The 22477-nt window shown below is 35.4% G+C and overlaps 3 protein-coding genes and 1 long non-coding RNA gene across 4 annotated transcripts; 3 read left to right on the forward strand and 1 right to left on the reverse strand.

Moving 5' to 3' along the window:
• Positions 1–704: 704 nt before the first annotated feature.
• LOC102616774 (isoamylase 1, chloroplastic) lies at positions 705–10680 on the forward strand. Its single transcript, XM_006474246.4, has 18 exons — positions 705–1233; positions 1313–1495; positions 1586–1678; positions 2305–2457; positions 3719–3810; positions 5219–5360; positions 5438–5545; positions 5977–6062; positions 6842–6913; positions 7028–7154; positions 7589–7675; positions 7931–8023; positions 8211–8369; positions 8994–9077; positions 9378–9458; positions 9530–9612; positions 9718–9835; positions 10210–10680. Exons 1-18 carry the CDS (start codon positions 841–843, stop codon positions 10471–10473), a joined length of 2418 nt encoding a protein of 805 aa, XP_006474309.1. The 5' UTR covers positions 705–840; the 3' UTR covers positions 10474–10680.
• Positions 10681–11986: 1306 nt separating this feature from the next.
• LOC127900004 (uncharacterized) lies at positions 11987–13161 on the forward strand. The gene is made up of 2 exons (XR_008051909.1): positions 11987–12500; positions 12605–13161. It is a non-coding gene; the product is annotated as an uncharacterized LOC127900004 (long non-coding RNA).
• Positions 12944–15962, reverse strand: LOC102616487 (ABC transporter I family member 17). Its single transcript, XM_006474245.4, has 3 exons — positions 15796–15962; positions 15336–15677; positions 12944–13516 (listed from the first exon to the last, which is right to left on the reverse strand). Exons 1-3 carry the CDS (start codon positions 15821–15823, stop codon positions 13074–13076), a joined length of 813 nt encoding a protein of 270 aa, XP_006474308.1. The 5' UTR covers positions 15824–15962; the 3' UTR covers positions 12944–13073.
• A 2425-nt stretch (positions 15963–18387) lies between these two features.
• Positions 18388–20134, forward strand: LOC107175109 (RING-H2 finger protein ATL43). Its single transcript, XM_052433173.1, has one exon. The coding sequence runs from the start codon at positions 18498–18500 to the stop codon at positions 19833–19835; it is 1338 nt and encodes a 445-aa protein (XP_052289133.1). The 5' UTR covers positions 18388–18497; the 3' UTR covers positions 19836–20134.
• The last annotated feature ends 2343 nt before the right edge of the window (positions 20135–22477 follow it).

A 22477-nucleotide genomic window follows, 5' to 3' on the forward strand; every position in this document is an offset into this window, starting at 1 on the left:
AATATATCCTTATTAGTACTATACTCATAATCACAAACTACCAATAATATCACTCTTTTAGTAACAAAATACCTTTTTAACTGGTCACTCGACCTTTGCTCGGGTGGTTAGGGGCACCTACCCTCCAAATATGAGGGCAGCAATTCAAATCGCTACGAATACATTTTGGGGCCAATCCTCGTGGCGTATAATACAATTCCTCATAACGTATAATCATTTCGGCCACTTATTTTTATTTTAATAATCTAATAATAATTTTTTTTAATATTCATTCATTCATCTAAAAATAGAGAGACTTAGGAACATGTTTTTGAAAGTTTAGGAAATCTTTATTTAATTTTTATTATTTAATACAATGATAACGAGATTGTCTCCCCAATACATATGAGCAAAATTTAAATAATCACTGTAACAACTTCATCACATGTCCCTTTACGAATACAAAATTTTGATCATCTATAATTTCATTAAACTTTAAACGATAAAAACCAACGGTGCAAATCAACCCTCATGCTGATAATAATTTAATAAAAAATAGAAAATGACATCTTAATTTGCAACATAGCTGGACCCATTAATTTGGTACCAAGTACAACTCATTCCAATTGCTAATTATTCAACCCACTATAATTTAAATTTGATGTTGACTGGTCTGTCCACGAAGGGCTCTCTTATAAAAAAAAAAAAATCTCTACTTTGATACGGGAAACCGCGCTTCCCGTAACACGTAACCATAAAATCACACTCGCTCACTCGCACAATAGAAAAATATGGGCTCCTGCTATACATGCTAGCTGTCGTCAATCATCATGAACTTTTAATTGATTTGTTCAAAGCTAAATGGAGTTGCTTCAATTCACTTCATCACCATTACTACACGGTTCTTCTAATTTCATCAACTCTCCAGAATTCTACAAGAGTAAGCTGAGTAATTTGAAGAAGCCGCCAACGACGACGTTTCGATGTTGCAATCATCCGAATAAGACTAGTCATTTTGCAAATTCAAAAGCGTTTGAGAATGTGACTAAGAATTTGGTGATCAGAGCGAGCAAAAGTGCTGAGTTGGAGACTGCGGTTATCGAGAAGCCTCCATCGCAGCGGTTTCAGGTTTCTAAAGGCTATCCGACGCCGTTTGGCGCTACTCTTCGCGACGGCGGTGTCAATTTCTCTATCTTCTCCAGCAATGCGGTTTCCGCTAGTCTTTGCTTGATTACTCTCTCGGATTTGCAAGAGGTAAATTTTTTTAGTTTTACTTTAAAAAAAAAAATTGCTGGAATTTCACTAATTAATGACCGATTATTTTATTACGCAGAATAAGGTCACTGAAGAGATTGCTCTTGATTCTTTCGCTAATAAAACTGGAGATGTGTGGCATGTATTTCTCAAAGGAGACTTCAAAGATATGTTATATGGCTACAAATTCGACGGAAAGTTTTCTCCCCAAGAAGGACATTACTTTGACCCTACGAAGATAGTTCTGGATCCGTATGCAAAAGTTAGTTTTATTTGATTAATTGGATGTTATAATTTGTTTGAGCTTGTATGTTGCAGAATTGTTACTGAATTTGCTTTTTGTATTTTATAGGCAGTGATAAGCAGAGCACAATTTGGCGTTTTAGGGCCTGATGAAAATTGCTGGCCTCAAATGGCCTGCTTGGTGCCTACTCCTGAAGATGAGGTAACGAATGAAAATAGCTAATGTTATTTTGTTAACTCGATTTTCTCTTACAGTCTCATGTTGTGAACATGGGAGTTCAAGAAAAAGTAGAGTAATGAAAGTAGAGCATAAGTGTGGAAGTAGAAATTCCATAGTTGATGACAATACGACAAAAGTCAACCATCATTTTTTTAGTCACCTGCAATAGCAATAAGCTTGATGGTCAAGTGAATACTTACCTATAGCTATATATATCTCTCTGACAGTAATTTCCCTATTTCTTTAGGGCTCCCTATGAATTTCAAATTCTTTGCTTCTTTGCTTCTATTGCTATCTAACTTGCAGGAGCATAATTCAAAAAAAAAAAAACAAAATAAAATTGCAGAAGCATTTCACCCCTTTTTTCTTCTCAAATTATTATTATCGTTTTATTTTGGAGTTTTTGGGTGGAAGAAAACAACCATTGTTTGCTGGGACATTACTTGTATCAACTGTGTATCTTAGCTTAGTAACATTGATAGGCCTTTAAAATTTCCTTCTGCACTTAAATGTAGTAAGATACAGTGTCGATTCCTTGTCTCCCGGCAAACTTACCTGGTGACACATGGCAGTTATATGATTATTTTCCAACATTCTATTTTTTTCAGTTTGACTGGGAAGGAGATTTACCTCTGAAGTATCCACAGAGAGATCTTATAATATATGAAGTGCATGTTCGAGGATTCACAAGGCATGAATCAAGCAAGACTGAACACCCTGGTACATACCTAGGTGTTGTGGAGAAGCTTGATCACTTGAAGGTAAAATTTAGGCATTTTAGAATGACATTTCGCATTCTTATGAACTTTTGTTTTAGATGAGAAGAATAGTATAATAGGCTTACAATCTAAAGGTATTAGTGCTGGACATCTCATTTTGTGCCTTGTAAGTTTATCTCTTATACTGTGGCCTCACGTCAAGCATGAAGACATGGGTAAGGATGCAGGATACGACCTGATAACTGCAATGATATGACAAACCATAATGAGATGTGGCAATTATTGGATAAGTTATTACAAAATGTGATATCTTGTTGATCGTGCATGTCTAGTAATGATTGTGGTTCACATCTATGCATTTAATGGGGTTCTTTTACAACCATAAATGACATTAAATAGTTCATTTTCTCTTATGATGATTTGTACTATCTTTATTTTCTTTTCTCTATATTCATGTCTTAACCAACAGAAGTTATCTCCTACTGGATTATGGAAAGTAGGTTTATGAAGAAGCTAATGCAGTAACTATAGAGTTTGTCCTGAAGCCAGCAACTGGAATTTAGGTGCCTTCCTCTGCTTCATTGGAATTTTTTTTTTCTTTTCTCCAACATGTTCAAACTAACCTTCTTTGACTTTCTTTTCACACAGCAGTAAAATCTTCTTAATAATGGCCTCGGGTCTATCAACTTGTTGAAAAAGCCTGACCAAGCCCGTTTTGAGTGAAACATGTGGTAATTGTAACATTTGGATTTCCAACTTTTAAGCATAATTGTCAGAACTAACTAGTTTCAGATTTTGAACTTCAAACCAGAATTCTTTTACTTTGCTAAGACTTTGAACAGATTCAGAACTACTGCTCCTTCCTCCCGTGACCTCTGCAAACACACATAAATAATTTAGTGAAACACCTCAAAAACCCAAACTTTATGCACCATACCAAATTGTCTTATGAAATTAAATTAATAATGAGACTTGAATAAGAGTGTCTATATGGCCAATATTGTTAAAGTTGGTCTTTAGGGAAGTCTCCTAGAGAAAACTAAATAAAAACTTGAATTATTGAGCAGCTTCAAGAACTTGTTATGGATTTTCATTGATCTAAATTTCTCAATCCCTCCTTTCACTTTACAGTGGTGAAGGAAATAAAACGTCCCCCACCCCCAAAATGATAGTTCCACTTCCATTTTATTCTTTGATTTATCTTTGCGTAAGGTTTTATTTTAGTGCATGCATTTTATCTTAACTTATTTAAACAATTTAGTTGTATGTCTGAAACTCTGAATATTATCTCTTTGTTTTGTAGGACCTTGGAATCAACTGTTTAGAGTTAATGCCATGTCATGAATTCAATGAGCTGGAGTACTTCAGCTATAATTCAGTCTTGGGTGATTATAAGTACAATATTTTACCTTTTATCTAAATTTATTTTTGGAGTATGCATTTCGCTATGAAGCAAGAAGTAAGAAATGTTTTGATAAACTTTATGCCACATTCCTCTGAGATAATGTACTGCTTTTCTGATGCAAATAGGCTTCACTCTTGTTGCTTCTAAAATAGTTAACAGTTCATGAGAAGATAAACTCGTCTTCACCATGTCTATTATCAAAACTAATACTTGCCAGATAAATTTACATCATTTCGTTGATGTTGCTATATATAGGGAAACTTTCATCCAGACCCTAAACGTTTGATCTAAATACATGTAAACAGACGTGGTTTGGTTTTTCATTAAAAAACTCTTTGCTGTTAGTTTAAGGAGTCAGTGTGTGGTCCCCTTTGGCAAAGCAACCATTCAGCTTGTCTTCCTGCTGACATGTTGAAGGTCTTGAACCGTAAATTTGGTACCCACCGAAGACCCCTTGCTGTAGATATCAAAGCCTCTGATTTCCTTTGCACTTTGCTGCTATACATTCTTTTGATTGACAGAGTTTTGTCTCTTAAGAAGTTGTGTAATATAGATCTGTCTTGATACCTCTACGTTAAGAGGGTTCTCTTTGTACGGTCAGGGGGAAAAAAGAACAATATGAGAATGCAAATAATCTGTTGTTGTATGGTTGTTTGTGCTTCCCCAGAAGGAACTACAACTGAAACCAATTAATTCTGCCGTTGGGCATTAGCTTAAGTGGTAAATGGTATAGCTAAGGTTGGGAGATCTTGGTTTCAACTACCATGAATAGAAAAGTACAATTAATATTAACTGATCTTTCTGACCTTTATATGCATGGTTAAACTGTTGCTGCGGAAGGATGAACTAATGCAATAGAAGGACAAAAATGTAAGATGATCGATAGATAGGGATATTTTTGATATTCCGTTGATTCTTGAAAATATCAAAATAAAGAAATAAAACTAAATTCACATTGATTCTAAAAAGACCCGTGAATCTAGTTGTTAAAACTTGTTGATCCCACTGGATACTGAGAAATAACGAGAACAAAACTTGAACTAAGAGTTTATTTCAAGAAATAGTCAATAAGTAAGGTCTGCTTGTAGAAGTCACAAAAGACATTTATTTATATTAACTACAATTTATCCTAATTTAACTAGAAAAACTATTTTATTAAGACTCAAACCTAAATTAGGAATACAACTCAAATAAGCATGCCTAAATAATAAAACTCTAAATAGGCAACCAAATTAAACTAGAATACAAATTAATTAAAGTATCCCTATATATTATAAATTCAGTCTATTTAGGATTTATTTAATTACTTGCTTTGCATCATTTATGATCTTTTAAAACTTGTGGGAGAACATGTTGAAGCATTGTTGTGATACTTGTGTATATAACATTTCTCATCAGGGTGAATTTTTGGGGATATTCAACCATCAATTACTTTTCTCCTATGATAAGTTATTCATCTGCTGGCATACGTAACTGTGGCCATGATGCAATAAATGAATTCAAGCTTCTTGTGAGGGAAGCACATAAACGAGGAATTGAGGTGATAGCTGGTGACAATCTGATTGAAATTTTTTTTTTTTAAAGTTTTAAAATTGACATCTAATTTTACGTAAGCAGGTGGTCATGGATGTCGTTTTCAATCACACTGCTGAAGGGAATGACAAAGGGCCTATTTTGTCCTTTAGAGGTGTCGATAACAGTGTCTATTACATGTTAGCCCCCAAGGTATAGCTGTTGACACAGTACTACTAGATTTAGTACACCTTAGAATATGTGATTCTAGTATGCAAGTAATTGTTCTAGTATGTTCAAATATTTTAGCCACTCCATTTGATGGATATTTAATGTCCTAAAATATGGTTGCTTGATTTACATGTGCACTTCTATCATTACATCATGGTTCTAAGTTTGAGATGACTTTGTCTTGATCTCATATGTCATATTGTGAATATTATATTTTCCCTTCTTTATGGAGGATTGATTAATACTGCTTCCTTTCTCTGGCCCAAACAGTTATCTGGATTTTGTTTGCCACCTTTGATATTTTAAGTCGGTCAGTCCTACTTGGATTATAAACTGTTAAACTCCTAAATATGTTCTTGTGAGTGATTTTCTTTTCGCTCGGGCATTCCTTCATCATAATTGATTGTTTGCAGGGAGAATTTTATAACTATTCAGGCTGTGGGAATACATTCAATTGCAACCATCCTGTTGTTCGTCAATTCATAGTTGATTGTTTGAGGTTAGATTTTCAGCAGTATCTTAACCAGGGTGTTATATATTATCTTTCCAGTAGATTCATCAGTGTCTTAACAAGAATATCAGATTTTATCTCTTCTGTTTAAAATATCTTTTAACTCAGATTGCCAGAGTACCTTTGAATTCTTACCAGAAAGTCTCTCAAAATTTAGTGAACGTGGTACAGAATCAATAATCAAGTTTTATCGCTTATTTCAGATATTGGAATTTTAGAGTTATTATTTATGAGAAGCAAATTGTTGTTTGTTTTAGTCAGATGTGTTACTTGTTTGGTAGATGTAGTTTTTGTAATTTGGTTTCCTTATTTAAGTAGGATTTAGGAGTAGATTCTTACCTTCCCAGTTTTCGTTCCAGTTAATGTTCGCTGTTGCTATGAATACTGTGTTTGGAGGAAATAGCAAATTAGAAGTTGAAGAGTATAACTGGAGAAGGCTAAGGCAGAAATTTAATATAAAGCAATTCTTATGCATAAGGATTTTCAAAATTACATAGAAGCAGCCTTTGAGCCTGTGATGACAAAAAAAATTCTGTGATAAAAGGAATTGAGAAAATCGGGTTTACAGATGCTTCTGTTAATTAGAGTGAATTTGACCATGGAAAGGGGAAAGGTTTATGCAGAAGTCTTCTCAATTGTTGAATCCTTTTTTATACATTATTCTGCATGCTCAAGTTTAAATTCCATTTGTTTGCATATTTTTTGCTGCTAGACAGCTTTTCTTTAATTTTACATGGGGTCTTCAATATTTCTATCTTGTGCGACAGATATTGGGTAACAGAAATGCACGTGGATGGATTTCGCTTTGATCTTGCTTCTATAATGACCAGGGGTAGCAGGTAGGGTAGCAGGTTAACAGCTAACTTTTCTGATGATATCGTATTCAATTTATACTGGAGACTTATTTTTGTTTTTCTGAATTGTGATTGTACTGTCTTTATGTTCTCGACAAGTCTCTGGGATTCAGTCAATGTATATGGGATCCCAATAGAAGGTGATTTGCTGACAACTGGCACCCCTCTCAGCAGCCCACCATTGATTGACTTGATAAGCAACGATCCAATCCTTCGCGGAGTCAAGGTATTATTTTTTAATTTCTTCTCCACTCTCCTTTACAAACTTTGGTCTTTCATTCTCAAGGGAATTTAGCACTTGTTAGATAGCTTTCAGGTCTCTAAAGAGTACCTTAGCATCTTCACCAATGATGGATGATTTAAGTGTTTGTCAAGGCAGGAGTGATTAATGATTGCCAAAGTATATTGAACCTAACAATGATAAAAGTCTCTTGCATATTTAAAAACCAGCTAGTTTTCTACCTAACAGAATATTTGTTTGCCAGTCCGAAGGCCTGGAACAGTTGGGCAAGTGCATTAATTATATAAACTAGCTTTTCTCAAGTATCCAGAGCATTAATTTCCTTTTTTTTTAATAAAAAAAGTTATTTCTTTTGTTTTGACCTGTGGCTTTGCTATAATAAAAAGGTTAACCAACTCTTTTATTTCTCTTTCAAATAGCTTATAGCAGAAGCGTGGGATACAGGTGGCCTATATCAAGTTGGCATATTTCCGCATTGGGGTATTTGGTCAGAATGGAATGGGAAGGTCAGTTGGATATTGAATTTTGTATCTATCATCCCAATTTGTCTGTAGTGAATGGAAGAGAAGAAATATAAAACACATTGTCGCTGCTGCTGTCCTCCTAGGCCCTTTGATTTAATGTGTGGAAATTTCTAGTCGTTATTCATTTCATTTTGAACCTCCAACTATAACATACATTATTACATAATTACATTCATCTGAGTTATATCTCTGCCAAATAAAGGCCATGATCTGATTGGTGTATTCATTTGGATACAGTATCGTGACATAGTGCGACAGTTTATAAAGGGTACTGATGGCTTTGCTGGTGCTTTTGCTGAGTGCCTATGTGGGAGTCCGAATTTATATCAGGTATGTCTGCATTTACTTTGAACGTTTCATTTGCCATTTTCGTTGTTTTAAGTAATTTTTCCTTCAAAAATTTAACTATTGCATTTTCATGATTTCCTTGGTATCATACAAATTATGAATTTTAGTATTCTTTGGTGTCCATTACTGTCCATGAAAATATGATATTTTGGAATGTTTTATAAATCAGGGGGGAGGAAGGAAACCATGGAACAGTATCAACTTCGTATGTGCACATGATGGTTTTTCGTTGGCTGACCTAGTTAGCTATAACCAAAAACATAATTTGGCAAATGGGGAAGACAACAATGATGGAGAGACTCATAATAATAGCTGGAACTGTGGACAGGTAACAACACTCATCCTCTTTGTTGACATCTGGTCCATATATTTAAATATATATTGGTAAAAATTTTATTAGTTTCTTATAACAATATTGTCTGCAGGATGGTTTTTTTTTTTTTTTTTCCTTTGCTGTGTTTTTGTGTGATAAGTTGACCATGATTGTCTTTCTCTTGGGTTGGATTAAGTTGTTTTATTAATAATACACACACACACACACTTGATTTTGTAAGTCATGCAATAATCTCCTTTGAAATCTGAGGGATTTGTCAGTGTCATTTACTTGACTGCATAAATCAGCTGGGGAATCGCTCTGCCGGTACACGCAACATCATCTACGACTAATGCTGCTAGACATTTATCTTTAACTAATTGCTTAATAATGGAATTCATTAAATCACTGTGTACTATGACAATTAAGTAAACAGATGATCAAGTGGTTTTGACAATTTGGTTAGTTGCAATTGTTTGCTTCATTTGTATTTGTGGATATTAGCTTAAAGCTTCTAGTATCTCCATGGTTCAAAGTTCTACCAACCATAATATTCTATATATGAATCCAAACTTGTATTGCTCATTCTGTTACTTTTACGTACGAGACTTCATTCTGATAATAAAAAATAAAAAATAGGAGGGAGAGTTTGCAAATATTTTGGTGAAGAAGCTGAGAAGACGGCAAATGCGGAATTTCTTCCTTTGCCTCATGGTTTCCCAGGTAAGATTTGATATTGACAACTACTTTTAAATTGTCTCATAAATTAGACAATTCCTTAATCTTGAAGGTTGTGAGCACAATATCTTTATCAAATATTTGAACACAAACCCCAGAGAAAATTATACCTACTTAATGTTCATAGTATTAGTAACTATAATACCAGGCCATAAAACCTCGACTGGAGTTATCCTTCCTCCTTCCCCTCTCCCCCCCCCCCCCCCCCCCCCCAACAAGTTTCTTTTCGTATTCTCTTTGTTTTTCATTTCTTGTCTGACTAATGGGTTATCTTTGTCTGACCAGGGTGTGCCAATGATTTCAATGGGTGATGAATATGGTCACACAAAAGGGGGGAACAACAACACATATTGCCATGATAATGATGTGAACCTCTGCACTTTGCTTATTTCTGGCACTTTGTTAACCCAGTGACTAATTCATGAGTCATGATACAGATCAACTATTTTCGGTGGGATAAAAAGGAAGAGTCCAAATCAGACTTCTTTAGATTTTGCTGCCTTTTGACCAAATTTCGCCAGTAAGTAACTACTTCTTGGTGCTTTAGGTTATGATTTTGCCTTTTATATATATTTCAAACTTTTTGGTTCTTCCTGGGGTGTCACCATTTTATTTAATCTTGCAGTGAATGCGAGTCACTTGGTTTAAGTGACTTCCCAACCGCAGACAGGTTGCAGTGGCATGGTCATGCTCCTGGGTTGCCAGACTGGTCTGACAAAAGCCGTTTTGTGGCTTTCACTCTGGTAACTCTTTCATTGCTCTTATCTTCATCTGAGTACTTAAAAGTTTCACCCACACTGGAATTAAATACTGAGGCATCTGTAAATGCTAGTGCATCTTGTGGCACAAAAATAAAGTTATTGGAATTTTTTCTCTGTTCTTTAAAACTGGCTTGTAAGAGAACATATCATCATAATCTAGCATGATTCAAAAAATGCTTCTTGCATTGCTTAGTTTTAGCATTATCTTTAGTATTATCAAACACCTGAAAAACTATCATTTGGTCATTGATGGGAAATCTTCAGACTTACACAGTGATGCTATTTCTTGATCATATACATTTCATTTGACTGTTCTATGGAATGATTGATGTTTATGGTTATAAAATTCATCTCAGATTGACTCTGTGAAGGGAAAAATCTATGTTGCCTTCAATGCCAGTCACTTGCCTGTGATTATTTCACTGCCAGAGCGGCCTGGATATAGATGGGAGCCCTTGGTAGACACCAGCAAGCCTGTACCATTCGACTTCCTCTCCAGTGACCTACCTGCAAAGGAGATAGCTATTAAACAGTATGCTCCCTTCCTTGACGCCAATCTGTATCCCATGCTTAGTTATTCCTCCATCATTTTGTTACAATTACCAGATGAAAATGCCTAGTAAATAATTACCAGGGCAAGCCCGTGTGAATGTGAAGGTATTGTTTCAAAATCGTATAAAATAATTTTTTTAAATCCATGTAAATAAGGCCTGAACCCTCGAGTGAATGTTAGGGCTATTGGTACCGATTGTTGTCCCATCTGGGGTAGTCTTATAATTATATGCAAGTCTATTATCTATTGAAATAAAAATTCACTTTGTTATTAATGGTGTTTTTTTTTTCCTCTCCCTTTTCCCCCACAACTCTTGCTGTTCTTAAAATCATTAAATTGACTGGAGGTCCTTTATTTCTATGTGTCCATTAACTTTGTTATTTAAAAAAAAAAAAAAGTGAAAGACTATTGAATATTTTTACTTTCTCAAATATTTGAGAGATGTCTACTCTACTCATTTCAAGAGAGAAAAAATTGTTCTCCCACACAATTACATCATAATTAGAAAGGAAATTTTAATCCCTACAATATTTTTTTAGGGGTTTGAACCGTTGCCTTCATAAAATGTGAGGACAATGGGTCTACTATTCAGTCTTTACCCAAGTGACAATTATTAAATACTTATGAGTAATCAAAATGATGGATGATTTGTCATCTCTACTTCAAGTTTCAAATTGTTAATAATAAGTAACATTTTACTCAATTGCAAATACATAAGAGAATAAAAGTATTTTTTTTTAGACGACGAAGGTAAAAGTTAATTGTATATTCATAAATCATCAGTAGTCTCTAGATAGCTATTTTATATTCCAGTTAATTCTATAAATAACTTCATTGTGATATTTAAGTGAATATGACATTCAAACTCTCAAAGTGTTTCTTAACATGAATCAAGATTCTCTTCTGATCTGATTATATCTTGAGCAAATAACTAATCACTGATTAGTTGTTAATAAATAAATAAATAAAAAAAAGTTAAATATTACCTATACACTACTATTAAAAAATATATAATAAAACATCATTAAAAATTCAATAATGCTTAGATCAGGAGATGACGTCGTTCCTCTTTAACATATACATAGGCCTCATTAATTTCAGAGCATGACCTTCAAACTCTTAAAGCTTTTCTCAATGTACACGTAGACCGCTTTGATTTTAGTAAACACACGCCTCCATCCATTAGTCTGGCGCGGCGGTAAAGCTGATGATGGTAATACTTGTGTTATTGGGCCTATGTCGACATATGCACCCCACATGCAGCTTCGTTGCGATTCATTCGCAAGACTAATTAATCTCATTATCACTTAAATCTCAAAATTTTTTATTATGATAGTACATTCAGTGTCTTGAAAATGTCATGCTCAACATGTTGATTGTCTACTCATACTCACCGAATTTTGTTCATATTACAATTTAGGAGGTTTATGTGTCCATTTTTAAAATCAAAAGTCTTTGTTTGCATTGAAATATACTTATCCCTAATGATTTGAATCAGTGATATGACATTACGATGAGATTACATGTATTAGATATTTATTTATCACGAGCCTTAGTTGGTGCATTGCATAATTTGCATTCTTCGACTAAAATACTGTCAATCTGTGCATTAATTGCAACTAAAACACCTCGAGAATTAGCTATGTGCCTTCCAAGAATTGTATTTCAACCTTGTAAATATATCGTCATTCGATGAATCTAGAGAATAGATATAAGATTTAGATTTACAATAACTTTTTTCCTCCTATATATATCCACCATAAATGAAATTGACGACGAAAGACGCCAAAGCAATGCCACTCTAGCAAGTAAGTACAAATGGAGAAGAAGAAACAAATGGACCTAAAATAAAAAATGGTGGGGGAAAGTGATCTTGGTGGAATGTACGAAGATGAGACGTCTGGCACGCCCCTCAAGAAACGTGTTATGGGGATTCGGTGCCCTCCTTGCCGCGTGCACTTCTCTATTCTATTCTCCTCTTCAATTCATCTGGGCTGTTCTGATTCTGACTCTAGACACCCCCGATGAATTGGTGGCACAAAATGAGAAGAATTTGGGTCTCTGTTTCACCAAGAGTCAAGCCTCGTAAACCTGGTGCTTAATTTGCCTTCTTCTTTAATTTCGTCGCTGATGGTTTTGTTATGGGTTCTTGAATCTTGATGATGATCATATATAGTATAATAACTCTGCTTTTGCAGGCGTTGCTGGTGGTGAAACTGGAATTAGAGATGATGCGAGTGGTCTGTTAAAGCTGCGTGATGATGTCAAAATGTGCGCGTATAATGATGTACAGGTAATGTGGAACATGTTATCCAAGTCCCCCCATAAAGAACTAAAGCAGGCAACCGCGGCGGCAGCAAACACTCAACCTCGCAATTCCAAATGCAGCAAGCATAGGTGGAGGTTCACTTGGAGGTTTCCCTTTTGGTCCGATCACAACTAGTAACAGTTCTTTGTTCCGTTAACCAATCAAACTAGCAGCTGTTGCAAACTTAGGCGGCTGTAAATATAAATATATAGAGAGAGACATATAGAAGTACAAGAAGTATATGTAGTACAATACTTGCTCATATAGTAATACATAATTCAGTTTATTTTCATAATCAAGTACAAATTGGACAGCACAGTTGACATGGTGGAATAAAATTGAACAAGTGACATGTCTCCCTAACCGCTGAGTTGAAGAAACCTTAGTGCCATGGGATGCTTGGCTTCCGAGAGCAGATCAGGTTTCAGAACTTCCACAATCTCACCATTCACTAGCAGGCAAACGACGTCGGCGATCCTTTGGATTTGTTTGATGCTGTGAGAGACCATGACAATTGTCATTCCATGTTTCTTCTTCAGCTTAACTAACACATCCTCTATGTTCTGTGTCGATATTGGATCCAATGCACTCGTTGGCTCATCCAGAAGCAGAACCTCTGGTTCGTTGGCCAGTGTTCGAGCTAGAGCAACTCTTTGAGCTTGGCCAACTGATATTTCGGCACCCGTTTTGCTAAGGAAAGAGGAGTCGAGGTCTGCAAGTGAGAGCAACTTGTAAACCTCATTCTCGGTTAATTTCTTTCCCCTCAATTGTGGTCCATATCGAATATTATCAGCAACTGTGCCTGAAAGAGGGATTAATAAATGTTCATATATCAATAGCCATAGCTTCACAAGTGCCAAGTTTGATTGGAGTATTTAGGTCCCTCTCATCCCAAACAATTTATGTCATGTAGCTTTCCATTACAGATGAAGGATTGTTACCAACACATTTAAGAAAAAATTAAATACATAAAAGTATCGCAATTTCTTAATAGTCTGATTACAGTACTGTACTTCTGCTTGACTTTGGAAGCGCAACAACTAAAGCATTTAACTAAAATATGGATAAATATTTAATTAAAAAACATGGGTGTAGTGGAAATTAAAAGGTGCGGTTAGCTATATATTTAGGATTCAAGAGTCGCATGGCTATCTCTCCCTTTAAATATCGGAGTAAATTGGGTAAAAAAATGACCTAAAATGAATCGAAATGACTTCAAAAATATTTTAGACTGTGTTATAATAAAAAAAAAAATGATGCAGGCCAAACTTCAATAGATTTCTAACTAAAATGTTATGTCAAATTCCACTATAGATCTCTAATATTTACCTTCTTACTCATTTTTGAGGTGTCTATCAATATTCTATTCTAGTAATTCAATTTCCCAGCCGCCGACTAAAAATCCAGTAACTTTAATACTAAATAAGGACTAGGATACCTTATTTATCTGAACTTTTACCCCCTAATAAATACATAAATGGGGTAAAAGCTCGTTTAGTCCCTATATTTTGAAGTTAGTGCCTGTTTAGTCCCTATATTTTTAAAAATACCTCAAACTATCCCTACCATTAAATTATTGACACTTTTGCCATTATCTTTTGTTCCTTTTAACTTATTTTTATAATATTGCCCTATTATAATAATTTTTTAGACATTATTAAAAAGAAAAAAATAACCCTATTATAATAATTTTTTTAGACATTATTAAAAAGAAAAAAATATATTACCAATTTAACACCAAAAAATAAAATAAAATAAAAAGTATATATTAATTTTTGTGGAACACACTCTTGAGTTAAAATATTAATTTTTCTAAAAAAATTGATAATGTAATTTTTTACGATATTAAATTTTTAGACATACGTGAGCTTCCACAAAAATTAATATATACCTTTTTTGTTTTTATTTTATTTTTGAGTTTAATTTGATAATTTAATTTTTTATTAATATCCAAAAAAGAAATATTATTGTAAAAATATAATATTGTAAAAACAAGTTAAAAATAATAAAAAAATAATGGCATAAGTGTCAATATTTAGTAGCAGGGACGTTTTAAGGTGTTTTTAAAAATACAGGGACTAAATGGACACTAACCTCATAATATAGGGACTAAACAAGCTTTTACCCTACATAAATGTAACAGATAGTGGAAAAATAAAACAGTTAAAAATATATGTAAATCATACTTAATTACTGCGAATATACAGAAATCTCCCAAGATCTTTAGAAGAAGCTAAAGAAAGCCGAGGAAAGCTATTAATTTTTTTTTTTAAAAAAAAAAAAACAAACAAAGCTACTTTTTAGCAAGCGACAACGAAAGCCTTTCTAATCGCTACTGGCACGAACACGTAGGAGGCTACTCCTAAAGTTTCCAATAAGAAGTAGAACAAAGAAAAGGACCACAAAATAATTTAAAAAAAAAAAAAAATAGAAGAAAGACGATTAAATAAATAAATAAATAAATAATAAGGCGCTACAGCCACAACCACAACTCGCGCCGAAGAATAAGACAACGGGACCAACACAACACGCGGCAATTAATTAAGGCTATAATAAATTAAGTGGTAATTAATTAAAGAAAACTCAAAAAAAAAAAAAAAAAAAAAGAAGAAGAATATAACCTTCGAAGAGAGCCGGAATCTGGAAGAGCATGCCAACTTTACGACGAAGAGAGAGAACGTCGAGATCAGTAATATCGCGGCCGTCCAAGAACACCGTACCAGAGGGTGGCTCCCACAGACGGTTCAGCGCCCTCAACAGGGTTGATTTGCCGCTTCCACTGGGCCCAATGATCCCCATGATCACCCCCTTTGGTATCTCCATATTGACCCCCTTCAGTATCGGAGCCCCATCATCCGATTCTTTTCTCAACTCCCGTACCCGAAACTTCGGTTTCTGAATTTGATTATCATCTTCAGCTTCAGCTTCTCCCGGCACCGTCAATAGATGCTCACGAACTTCATCTGCACAACAACCAAAAAAAAAAAAAAAAAATTACTAATAAATAAATAAATTGCTAATAGGAATTTGTGAATAAACATGGAAGAAGAAGGAAGATTAGTATCATGGTATGGTGAACACCTCGAAAGAGTGAACAAGTTGAAGGCATTTTCTGTATTACTTCAATCTGAGAAACGCAGAGCAGATTGATACAGCTACTAACTAACTATAAACTGAGGGGAAAAGGTTAATAACATATATGTCCCTACTTTCTTAAAATGTTCTCGTATAACCATAAGTGTTTTCCCACCGCATCAAATGAGTCCCTAACTAGTAACTCAACAACAAGTAATTAAGACATGGGGTAAATATTTGACACTTTTGGAACAACTATCTCGTTGTGTAAGAATCATGAAAGATCAAGGATCAAAAAACAAAACACTAAAGACCTGCCCCAGTTCTGACTTCTCAGTTCAGGATTTTCAGTCCGAATGAAGCCTTTCCCTTTTTTTTTTTTTTTTTTGAACTTTTTAAGATTCATCTGATAGCTACCGGTGGACACCAAATGGTATTAAAATAAATAATTATTGTACGGGCAGATAAATCAACATCCATCTTACTTCAACTTCAACTAACAAACATTCAGAAAAGAATTCGAATATATCAGAATTTGAATGAAATCTTAAAATGTTTGGATGCACGTTCTTGTTTTTATTTTGCGTCCTCTAGTTTTAGCGTTGTGTTTTCTGCGTGAGATGTGAAATAAAATTCTTCATTGTAGTACGAGTATAACAATCCATGAGCTAAATACCACCTTGCATTTTTGTAACTGATTAATAAATGTTTCCCTATACAATAACACCATGAATATGCAGACGTAAAATTGACCTGATGGTTACTTGGGTTCGAGCAGAAGAAGCCCGCGTGGGCCACAAAAAAGTAGCTGGGCCTTATTTAGGACTGAATGATTGGGCCGGAGTTGCTGGTTGGTTTTGACCTTTTGGAGTTATTCTGTTTTTCATTTAATATTTTATTCTAAAAATCATTTTCAGCTGGATGTAATATTGTAATTAAAACAAAATAAAGGTGTCGTAGTATCTTATATCTGATACTGATAATAAATAACCCTAATCAATCATCTTTGAATTAATCTGGTAGATCTCTTCAGACTGCTACATTATCATAACTCCAATTTTATTCATACCACCGCATCAAAAACCAACAAATCTCTCGATAAAAACTTGTCCCCACACAAACACGTCTGTCAATTGTCATGTCTCTAATAAATTAACAAAAGTGGATTTTTCCCATTTGTTCTTTCTCCAATTCCTATTCGATCGGGGAGCCTTACGGCACATGCATCGGATGGAATGAATATAGTTCATTCAATTAAACAAACTCTTCTTTTATTAGGCGAATTCTTTATATTATTATTTTAATGTGCTCATTAACTCGGCCGGTGAATGTCGAAATCAATGGTTAAAAAGTTTCAGCAACAAACCAGTAAATTGTACCAGTCTGAAAGGTAAGGTACAAGGAGGTTCAATAGAAATGGCAAAAATCTGTACAATGCAGGAGCCCAGTAATGTCGATTTATTAGCAGAAAAAAGAGCTGTGGGACCGAAGCTTGAGTTGCGGGTTTGGTTCAGTGCTGTAATACCAAACACAAATCACGTGTTTGGTTCCAGGTCTTGGGCCTTCAGATTCACACAACCCCAGCTAACTACAATTCTAGCTACGCATAGATAGATAGGCAGGCTAGCATCGTAGTTTAAATGAATAGAGGTGGTCATAAATCTGAGTATCATGGCGTCATGTTCGTGAACTCGTGAAAGTTGTGATAATTTGAAAGGCTTTATGGTGTTCAAAGCTGATATTGATGACGAAAGGTCGTTAAATCCACACAACCACCTCTTTTCTGTCTCTGTTCCTGAACGTAATGTGGGGTGTTTCAGTTACTGTCTGAATCGTTTTCATCATGTCCTATCTGTCAAATCTCTTTCCTCTCCGTTCCGTTATTGTTCCTTACTGCCTTTGTTTTTATCCTTTCACCATAACATTAAAGTCCCTATTCTTTAGAGATATCATTTATTGAGTATATTTTTTTTATTCACATCTAATTCGGTTCCCTTTTGTCTTGCCTCAATCCTCATCTTGTTTTTGGTCCGAAAGCCATTATTAAAGTCAGTCCCTTGATAACCAACAAGCGTGTAGATCAACTGACATGAAGTTATTTTATCTTAACCAAGGTCTTCGGTTCGAATCTTGAGAATGCAGCTGCGTTAAATATTTATTGGGAGAACTTTACCGCCCTAGTGGTCCTACCCGACTCGAATTTGAATTAATCAGGACCCAATATGATCTTCAGATATCAGATGATTTAATATACCGAAAAATAAAAGTCAGTCCCTTGATGAATTTGCTCATTTTAAGATATGGACATGACCTAAAAATGATCTTTGGCATAGCTCAAAGTGGCCCCAACATGTCAGTGATATTGTAGTGTGTATAGAACTAATCCATGCCGTTTGATAAAATATCCAACTAATTGATGGTTACATCACATGAAAAAGAATTACAAACCATGCCATTTCTGTAAATTTATAAAACATTAGGGAACTCCATGTTATAAGGCCACTTCATTTTTCTTTCGTTTTCCTTCAAATCATGACGCCCCATGAGAATAATTTATAACAAGCACATTCAAGTCAGTTACACACCTTTGTCTTATCTGCTTTGTAAGTTTTATCAGAAACCCCATCTCACAGAATCTCTCCAAAAACTTTTCATTTTCTTCCAAAAAAGAAAGGGAAAAAAAAAAAAAAAGAACACCAGCGGCAGACATGGGCGTTTTCGAGCCCCCATCACAAATCTCCGTCTGGGTTTCTTTCCTCATCGTCATCCTGATTACGCCTTCTCTCGCGGATAATCACGATTCGAGAACAACAAACAACAACTCATTATGCCCCCCTCCTTTCATTCAAGATAAAGCAAATGCAAATGCAAATAAGAATTTCTCACCATTTAAGCCGAGCATGGCAGTCGTAGTTGGTGTTTTAACCACCATGTTCTCTATGACTTTCCTTCTGTTACTCTACGCCAAGCACTGCAAGCGTGGAAACAGCGTCGTCGGTTACGGTACTAGTCACTCCGCTCTGATAAATCCATCCTCCACCAATCGCAAGAACTCAGGGATTGACCGTACGGTGATCGAGTCGTTACCGATATTCAGATTCGGTGCACTCAGGGGTCACAAGGACGGGCTCGAATGCGCTGTTTGCTTGACTAGGTTCGAGCCAACGGAAGTTTTAAGACTCTTGCCCAAATGCAAGCACGCCTTCCACGTGGAGTGTGTTGATACTTGGCTCGACAGTCACTCTACTTGCCCTCTTTGTCGATACCGAGTTGACCCTGAAGATATTCTTCTCAGCTTTGAAAAGAATATTGACTCCGCTGAGTCGGAGGCCGCGCCACCCGAGCCCAACCCGAACCACCCCGAGTTTCGACGAGTTTCCGGGAGGCACTCCTCAGCTGGGGAGTTCGGTTCGTGTTCTCAGAATCCGACGTCGTCTAGGAGGTCGCTTGATGGGGCTTTTTCCAAAAAGAGAGAGCAGGCAGAGTCCGTGGCCGTTGGATGCTTCGACCGTCCGAGAAAGGACGGGTTGTTGTTGACCGATGGATTGACGGCCGATAGGAAGAGCTCCGAGAGGAGATTTGAGCACCGGATAATTATTTCGGCAGGCGCCGGTGCCGGCGGTGGGTTCAGCCGTAGGTGGAGTGACGTACAGCCGTCGGATCTGCTGTATCTGCGGTCAGAGATGTTGCTCAGTGATAGCCGTAGATTTGCTTCGGGATCATCGCGGCCGTCAGTGAAAAGACAACAGCAAATGCTTGTACCGCTGGCGCTGCAGCATCGCACTAGCAGCAGCACTGGCATTGATGGTGGTGGGAGTGCGAATGGCAGCGGTGTAATAAATTCGAGAAGCGTGTCGGAAATCACGGGATTGAGCAGGTTTTCCAACAGCGGGGAGAGTTATAGCAGTAGAATTACTATGAGTAACAGAAATAATCATAGACAGCGACACGCAGGGCTTGTGTCGAGATGGTTGGCTTGGATTTCTTCTCAGTCGCAGTCGCTGCCAGATGTACGGTCCGATCGCACTACTACCGATATTGTCTAGCAATTCACACGCCACGCGACAACAGAAAATCAACTTTTAACCTTCTTTTTTTTTTTTTAATACAACTTTTAACTTTCTTTATTCTTATTTTAGAGAGCATGATTCTTGAATGAAGCCAGGCCAAATGAATTGTAATTTAGATGAGAGAATCGGATGCTATGGATGGAGGGATGGATATTCTAGACAACCACGGATATCAAGGGAGCACGTAGATCGAAGAAGAAGAAGAAGAAGATGATGAACTGCTTTATTTTGTTTAATTTTTTTTTTAAAAAAAAAAATTAAGTCCCCTTTGCTCATGCTGAGTTACAACTTAGAATTAGATAATAGAGAATAGTGTAGTAACTGAAGCGGTATTTGGTCATTTTCTCTTTATCGAGTCGAGCGACAGCCAATTGTGAACATTTTTGTATAAACAAAATTCAGAAAGCGAGAAAACCGACGACGAGAAGAGGGGCAAAATTTAGTGGGAATGATTGTAATTTTTTTATTTTTTTATTTTTTCATTTGCTAAATCTAGATCCTAGAATATGATTTTAAAGTCCTGGGAAACGATGGGGGGTCCCATCTGCTTCATCCACCAGCCTATCAACCAATTGGACCCCACGTGACATGGGAAAAGAGGTGAGAGAAATAAATTATACAAATTAAGAAAATTTAAATAAAATTGTAGTATGAGGATAAGTAAGAATTAAACACATATTAATTTTTTCAATAAGTTATTTACATTTATAGTTATTTTTTTTAATTTTGTATTTGTTACTTCCTATCTAACTAAAATAAATTATATAAATTTAGAATAATTTATTTTTTTATTTTTTATTGATTAAATATTTTTATACTTAAGATTACTTTCAAACTACAATCTTACAATATGTGTTATTCAAACTAATAATTAACATTAAAAAGTTCATTACCTAGAAATTTTTTTTTTATGTAGGATAACAATAAAATAATAAAAAATTACTTTAAGTTTTAACAATAAAAAAATAAAATGAAAAATATTTTATTTTCAAAAATAAAATAAATATGATTAAAAAAAAAGTTTCATGAGAAGATTAAAAGAGGTGTCAATAGTACAACTCAAAAAGGGTTTCACAGACGTTTCTACTTTCTTCAACCAATAATCAAAAGTTCAACAGAAACTAGTTCATTTATTGCCTTGCCACGCAAGTTGAAATGTTAATTGAATAATTGACTGATAATGCGTGCGCCGGCAAACAAAAAGTCTAGTTATTCATGCACTTAAGCAACCGGAAGGGCTGTTTAGCCTTAATACATGTGCATGGCCAATCAAATTAAATTGCCACGGCTTAGCCGGCGACATATTAGGTACCCCAAGGCTTTGCAAATCCATTGCTATCTAAGCTATATACGAACTAAGAAAAAATTACTAAAGAAATTGAAGGATTATAAAGCAATGACAGAATGAACTATAACAAAGAGTGATGTTACAATGTTGATTATTTTGTCCTTTTCCTTTAAAACTGTATGATTTTACAGTTAATTATGTCTTTCTTCTTGATTATTTTTTCTGTTTAAAATCGGTTCTCCATAAAATAAACTAATCAACAAGGGCAACTATATGCTCAGCGGTCATTGAACAAAAAATATGCTAACCTTTGGAACATAATCCAGCTTTTACACATGATCGTAGTAAAGTTCCCACTTCACGGACCTTAGCACCGTTTTCAAGTCAAGTTTTGAACAAAGACTTCCTTGTGCATAAGTTGAAATATAAAAGTGTCAGGAAGAAGAATGAAGCGTGCAAGGAGAAGTCTTCTATACAATATACAGTACCCCATATAGTCCCTCTTGCAGTATATTTATATTTTCAGATATGCGACCCACAATCGAACCCTGATCCTGCACCCTAAATCTGGCTCTATAAGCACATAACAGATATGCATATAAACATAAAATTTAAGAACACTACCATCACCCTCAAGCTGGAGCAAATAGATCAACCATTATCTAGCTTGCAGCACGAAGTAGTATATATATTAAAGTAGGGACGAGATTTTTTTCCAGATTTGGATATCCATGGACCCTGATAGATCCCTAACTCTCAAAAGAGTGCTTTGGGCCCAAAAGGGGCAATTTAAAATGCAAAAATCGCAAATGAAGATAATTTCGTAAACCAACAAATGAAAACGGTGCTAAGAAACAATCAACAAGGACTGACACAAGAAACACAATAAACTTGACTGTGTCACTATTTAATAACCAAATTTCCTGAAGTGAGACTTGCTCATGCTTACCAACAAGGACAGACAACCTAACACAAAAGCAATAAACTATAGAAAGAAAAAAAAAACGAAAAAACTCTAATGAAACATTCAACTTCAATGATATTCTTTCTCAATTGTCATGGAAGTCAGTTTGGTCTAGTTTTGGCAGGTTTTAATGAGCAAAGTATCAGATTTCTTATTTCAATCCAGTACAATCCCTCCAAACTATAAATCAAATAAAGAAAATTGACAATTGGGTTTGGATCAATTGGTCAGTTTGACAAGGACCCTCAACATCCTAGCTTCCTCATATGCCTTGAAAAACAACTCTGACTTCTGCCCTTCCAAAGCACGATGCCCTCTCTCTTAGCTCATTTACCGCCCTCCAACTATTTGCTTTCTAAAATATGA

This window comes from Citrus sinensis, chromosome 9 (assembly GCF_022201045.2).
Source record: "Citrus sinensis cultivar Valencia sweet orange chromosome 9, DVS_A1.0, whole genome shotgun sequence".
Classification (NCBI taxonomy): Eukaryota; Viridiplantae; Streptophyta; class Magnoliopsida; order Sapindales; family Rutaceae; genus Citrus; species Citrus sinensis.